Here is a 6,050-nt window from a genome sequence, read left to right as displayed (position 1 = left end):
GACGTCGCTCGAAACAGGAATGATTGCGCCAGGCCAGGCATGTTGCCAGGAACAACGTTTTGATTGTTTAATAATACACTTAAGTCTTTTAAACTTTTGTGTACTATAAGTACAGTTCAGTGGCGACCACGGGAAATAATTTAAATAAGGTGATGTAAAAGAGCGGTTCTCTTCTCACCAGGAGCATATCAGGTCACCTCAGCGAACTGCGAATCAACTTTTAGTGGGGGCCCCAGGCAAAATGAGGCCCTATTAAAAAAAAAATGTTAATATATCTTCGTTATCTAATTTTACAACTTACAAAAAGTAGTCAAAACACATGTAACACCACTATTTTTTTTAACATTAAAGTGCTTTTTGTTTAATTAACAAAATGTAAATTTTCATCTTCATAATAGAAGATACACTACAATATCTTAAAAATACAGTACAACCTTCATATTTATAACCAATTATCACCTTAAAAACGGTGCTTTGTCTGGTGGTGCAAGCAATTCTCCGACATATAGAAATATATGGTTATCATTTTAATTTAATCTTTATTTTATTAGTTTATCAACTATGTTAATTCAAAATAATTTAATGTAGAAGAGCTGGATATAGACGAATCAGTGGGCGGGGTCTCCTACTGAATAAATTTATTTTTTGCGCACAAAAAGTATTCTCATCACTTCATAAAATTAAGGTTGAACCACTGGAGTCACATGGACTATTTTAACAGTTTTTTATTTTTTATTTTTTTAAATATCTTCATTTGTGTTCCGAAGATGAACAAAGGTTTTAAAGTTTTGGAACGCCATGAGGGTAAGTAAGAATTTTTATTTTTGGGTGAACTAACCCTTTAACCACTTAAACTCTGCGGACCCTGTACAATTACATATCGCCTGGATTTGGCCTACCCAAATTGAAAAGCTTCCTATACCCACATACAGTGGTCTAAAATACAAACTTTTGGTGTCATTTTACAGGAAACCCTTTGAAGTTATATAAAAGTGATAAACATGTAAGTATTTGTTGTCTGAGCTGTAATAACCCCGCAAAAAAGAGGCGCTTTTAGATTTTTTTTGGTTATAAATTCAGTTTTGAAAGTGTGTAACTCAGGCCCTGTGTGCTCTTCTGATTCTGATTTAATCAGAAGTATAAGAGGGACAAATTAGCTTTGAGGGGAAGGCCTTTGGACAAATGGGGGCTTTGGAGTCAAAACGATTCAGAACCACTGATTTTATTTTCCCCCTAATACAAACAAAATATGTCAAATGTGTATATTCTTGAAATAGTTAATACTATAGGGTTCTCACACATTTGACCAAAATATTTGATTACTTTTCCAGTTTTCTGTGATTATAGTATACACATTTAAAAAAAAATGTTTAACATTTTTGACACAGACCAGTTCACTGAATCATTCAAGCAGTGTGTCATCCAGATTGACTGATTTGTGGGGGGGGGGGGGGAACCTACTCAAACAGCACTGATTCCATTTTTTAAAAAGAGCATAACTAGAAAACTAATATTCTCTCACAAACTTCAGAAATCGTTCTCAAAGTGAAATTAAGACACGGATAAACCATCCAGCATTGGGACAGTAATACAGAAACACAATGAATCAAAACCATGTGTGGTAGTAGAAAATAGCCTCAAGTTTATTGGAGGTAATCAACTGGTTTTCAGTCAAATCTGTGATCATTACAAAAACACTCGCCACTCGCTAAGGAATGATCAGAATTAACATCTGAGACACTTCCAGCTCCCCCCTTTACCCCATCCATTAATTGTCACATCTGGATCAACCTGGATGGGAGAAACTGGATTTCATACAGCTGCAGGGGGAAAAAAAGAAAAAAAAGTCCACAAGTAAATGAATGATTCAACTCAGGACATTAATTAAGACGTATTAACTGATAAAGCAATTCATTAAAATCTTTTTTTTTTTTTTTTTATACATTCAGCAATTAAACAAAGTATTCTCATGACCCCTACTGGATATCATGCATTACTACAAGATCCAAGTCCCCCAGAAAACAGAATTGGAATTATTCTTATAAATTATCACATTTCACTTAATAAATGGTGCAAATGAAATAACCATACCTTTTTACAGGTGTCTGGTTAGAGCAAAAAGTGCTAAGGGCCTTCAGTATATGAAGTCTGAACTCAAATCAATGAGACTACGTTAATTTTGGGTTTTACAATCAGCGTTCAATATTTCATAGCTTTTTTTAGTGTCAAAAGAGCTCCGTTATCCATTGCACAATAGGCAGCAGATGAATTCAAAACCATGTCTGAAGACAAACTCAAAGACAAAACATGAGCGGAATCAAATAAAGGGTTATAAAGCATATTAGAAAAGGGGGTGATTTAGACGAAATAAACAAGATCTTTACAGGTAGCAGAAGAGAAGGCAGCAAGGATGGAGGCAAAGACGAGGTCGGGGGACTGAGAAGCATCAACGGCGGTGTGCAGGCCACGGGTACTGTAGTACTGCACTAGAGGAGCCGTCAGCCGGTGGTAAGACTCCAGTCGCGAGCGCAGAGTGGTCTCGTTGTCGTCGCTGCGGCGAATAAGTGGCTCACCGGTCACCTATGGATGTATGGATCAGACCAAAACGTCACAGCAATGCTCGTAGTCGTCATATTAATAAGAATCATTCATTCGATGTTTTGTTTCTCACATCATCTTTCATGTGTTCTTTAGGGGGGTTGAAGTCTTCATGGTAAGATCGACCACTGGGCTGGTGAATGAGCCTGAGGAACATAACGGATTACATTACACTTAAAGTCACCATTAAATCAAAATGGACAATTCTTATTTTTTTTATGGAACTACTTTTTGAATTCATGTGCCCTCATAATCTTTTATCAGAACAACTTCCCCTCCCTCTTGCTTTCTCTTCTCTGATGACGTGTTTACTGGGGCAAGGGCGGGACAACCTGTCACTCATATGAGATCCACCAATAGCAAACCACAACCATCCAATAAGTTCTCCAATGGAGTTTCACTTGGATTTACGTCACAATAGGATAGAAAAGACTATTGCAATTGTGCACCTTTCATTTGTTTTATAAAAAAATGTAATAATTGAACATTCTGGTGAAACGACTTCTCTGTGGTGACGTATGCAGGACTTCTCCAATCATTAAGCTGGCTTAAACTCCATCCCTGCAAGCTCATCTGCCTCTACTTTTGCCAGATCTCAATGACAAAACAACCGATGCATAGAACCAAGTCTCCGCCCTACATTTGTTATTTTTCAGTTATACTTGAATGTACAGTATGTCACAATATGGATGAAAAGATTTTGGGTAACACCTTACAATAAGGTTGTATTAGTTAACATGAACAACACCTCTGTTCAGCATTGGTTCATCTTTGTTAACGTTAGTTTATAAAAAATACAGCCATTCATGGTTTGTTCATGTTAGTTCACAGTGCATTAACTAATGTTAACAAGATTTTAATAAAGCATTAGTAAATGTTGAAATTAACATTAACAAAGATAAATAAATGCTTTATAAGTGCAGTTCATGTTAACTAATGTAGTTAACTAATGAATCTTCTTGTAAAGTGTGACCAGATTTTGTAACTACTTCCATTGTATTACAGGTTTAAACAAAAGCATCATTTTCATGCTTTATAATTCTTACTTAAAGGAGGAAGTAAGGAGGTAGGTGCACTTCCTTATTGACTTACTGCAAAATGAAAAATTTCCCTGCCATCGCCCTTATTCAATATTACAAAACCAAAAGTGTTTGAAGTCTTGTATGTCCTACCAAGAATATGTCATCTCTTATTCTCGAGATGAGTGTGATGTTCTATTCAGTATATCCCATATTCATTAAACTAAACTGAGCTATTAGAATACATTAGTGATGATGGGCACCAATATAACGCTTAAAGGCCATTCCATCCTCATACCTCCCACAGATCCTGCGTACTAGCAGGGAGTCTTCAACGGAGAATTCAACCACAGAGTCCAGTTTCTCACTACGCTTCTCCAAGAGACCGTCCAGCTAGAAATGAGAAAGAGAGAGGAAACGGTTGACACATTTTCGAGGTGCAATCAGCCAATCAGAACTTTTTTATTATTATGGATTAAAATGCATTAAGGTCCGTTCACATCAAGAACGATAACTACATTAGCATCTATACCAATGAACGATAATGTTCCGTTTATTATAAACACGCGCTGCAGTTTTGTCATCTGCCGCTTTAAATGCACAAGCACTTTAAAGCAGGATGGATTCTGATTGGTTGTTAAATGTTTTTATCAGCTGGAAAAATCACTCTGAAAGTGACTCCAACGATCACGTTCTTCTGTGACGTTGTCACTATATCTTTATCGTTATAGTTATCTTTTGTTCCTATGGTATCAATTGTTCACAAAATGTAGACGTCCTCACCATTTCCGCCTGTTTGACGGTACGGGGGAAACCATCCAGCAGGAATCCATTCTTGCATGCAGGCGTGTCCAGATTGTTGTCTATGAGCTCCACCACCATCTCATCACTCACCTAAAGGAAAGGAGATGACCAGAACAATCAAACACACTGGAGAAGAACAAATCTAGTGGTGTTAGAATTTTATAACACACTGAATATCATTTCTTTTACCAGTTTGCCAGCATCCATGGTTTCCTTTAGGCGCTGACCGAGCTCGGATCCAGATGCCACCATGGCCCTCAGCATGTCCCCTGTAGCTAAATGACACACACAGTACTTCCCTGCAAGCTTGGGTGCCTGTAGGGTCAAAATGAAACGTCACAGTTTCCACATAAATAAGCAATAATGCCGTTTTCAACATTGAGAATATTAAGTAATGTTTCTTGAGCAACAAATCAGCATATAAGAATGACTTCTGAAGGATCATGTGACACTGAAGACTGGAGTAATGAGGCTGAAAATTAAAAACTATTAATCTCAAATCACAATTCTGTCGTAACCGTAACCGTAAGCCAAGTTTTAACTATGTTACTGATGTGCAACAATATTGCTTAATATCAGCAAGCAGTATGCAAATCAAGCATCTTTAGCTGATTGATGTGGAAGCTAGCTGACATTCTTTATGGTCTATTCTCTATTGAGTCACATGTTTGTTCAACAAGACAGAAAGGACTACAACTTTCCCAGTGGTCACCAATTACATGCGTTGATTGTCACATTAGATCTTTCCACATTTGCACTGAAAGAACAGTCTGATCACAGCACATCTGATAAAGCCCAGGGCAACAGGGCACTGCTCTTAAAGAGACAGTGACATAGTATAATGTTTGGTTTAATACAGTTCAATTCATATTTCAACCCAAAACTTATATCCTGCTGTCATTTACCCTCATGTCTTTCCAACCCTGTATAACCTCTTCCTTCTTCCGTGGAGCAGCAGGAATGTCAGGCAGAATGACAGTCTCTGTTGCCATTCACTTTCATTAACTTACATGTTAAACGATTAATGAAAGTGAATAGTGACATTCTGTCTAACATGTTGCTTTTGTTTTTCACAGAAGAAATAAACCAGCAATAGTTTGAGAATATGTTTTATTTTTTGGGGGTGAACTATCCCTTTAATATCCATCCTGCTTCTACTGAACAGTTTAGTCAAAGTGAGCCACGCGGCCCTTCCCACGAACTCTCACCTGCGTCCCCTTCCCCGCTCCGGGTGGGCCGAGCAGAATGGCTCGAATGCCTTTCCGAACACCGGAGACGGTACCATCCGCTTGCGTGCTGGGGGCCATGGTTACAAGGTGTAAACGAACTAAAGACACTTCTCTCCACTACACACTTCGCGTCCGCGAACTCTCTCAGCCAAGAAAGGAAGTGGTAACGCCTCCGATTGCTGACTATGGACTCCAAGGCCCGCCTTCTAGGACCATTCCACCAACCTGATTGGCCAATAGTACTCCGCTTATCCACAGAGCGAGCTCATTGGATAAAATCGAATACTTCAGTATCATCTAATATCCGGAATTTGGCCTGAAATGACATCGCATACCGATAAGGCAAAATTAGATATCCGTATCTAAAATGACATATTGATACTCATATCAGACTGTATAA

General features: G+C 38.1%; 1 protein-coding gene across 2 annotated transcripts; it reads right to left on the bottom strand.

The window, feature by feature from the left end:
- Window positions 1-1,619: 1,619 nt before the first annotated feature.
- Window positions 1,620-5,811, bottom strand: ak2 (adenylate kinase 2). Of its 2 annotated transcripts, XM_079828296.1 has the most exons (7): window positions 5,630-5,811; window positions 4,611-4,736; window positions 4,401-4,511; window positions 3,916-4,010; window positions 2,672-2,744; window positions 2,385-2,580; window positions 1,620-1,820 (listed from the first exon to the last, which is right to left on the bottom strand). In XM_079828296.1, exons 1-7 carry the CDS (start codon window positions 5,726-5,728, stop codon window positions 1,813-1,815), a joined length of 708 nt encoding a protein of 235 aa, XP_079684422.1. In that variant the 5' UTR covers window positions 5,729-5,811; the 3' UTR covers window positions 1,620-1,812. The 2 variants fall into 2 exon arrangements, with proteins under 2 accessions (XP_079684422.1, XP_079684421.1); XM_079828295.1 differs by lacking the exon at window positions 1,620-1,820 and having other exon boundaries at window positions 2,344-2,580.
- Window positions 5,812-6,050: the final 239 nt, after the last annotated feature.

This window comes from Gobio gobio, assembly GCF_949357685.1.
Source record: "Gobio gobio genome assembly, chromosome: 11".
Classification (NCBI taxonomy): Eukaryota; Metazoa; Chordata; class Actinopteri; order Cypriniformes; family Gobionidae; genus Gobio; species Gobio gobio.
The sequence above is the reverse complement of the archived record's forward strand: the minus strand, read 5'-3'. Positions and strand labels throughout refer to the sequence as shown.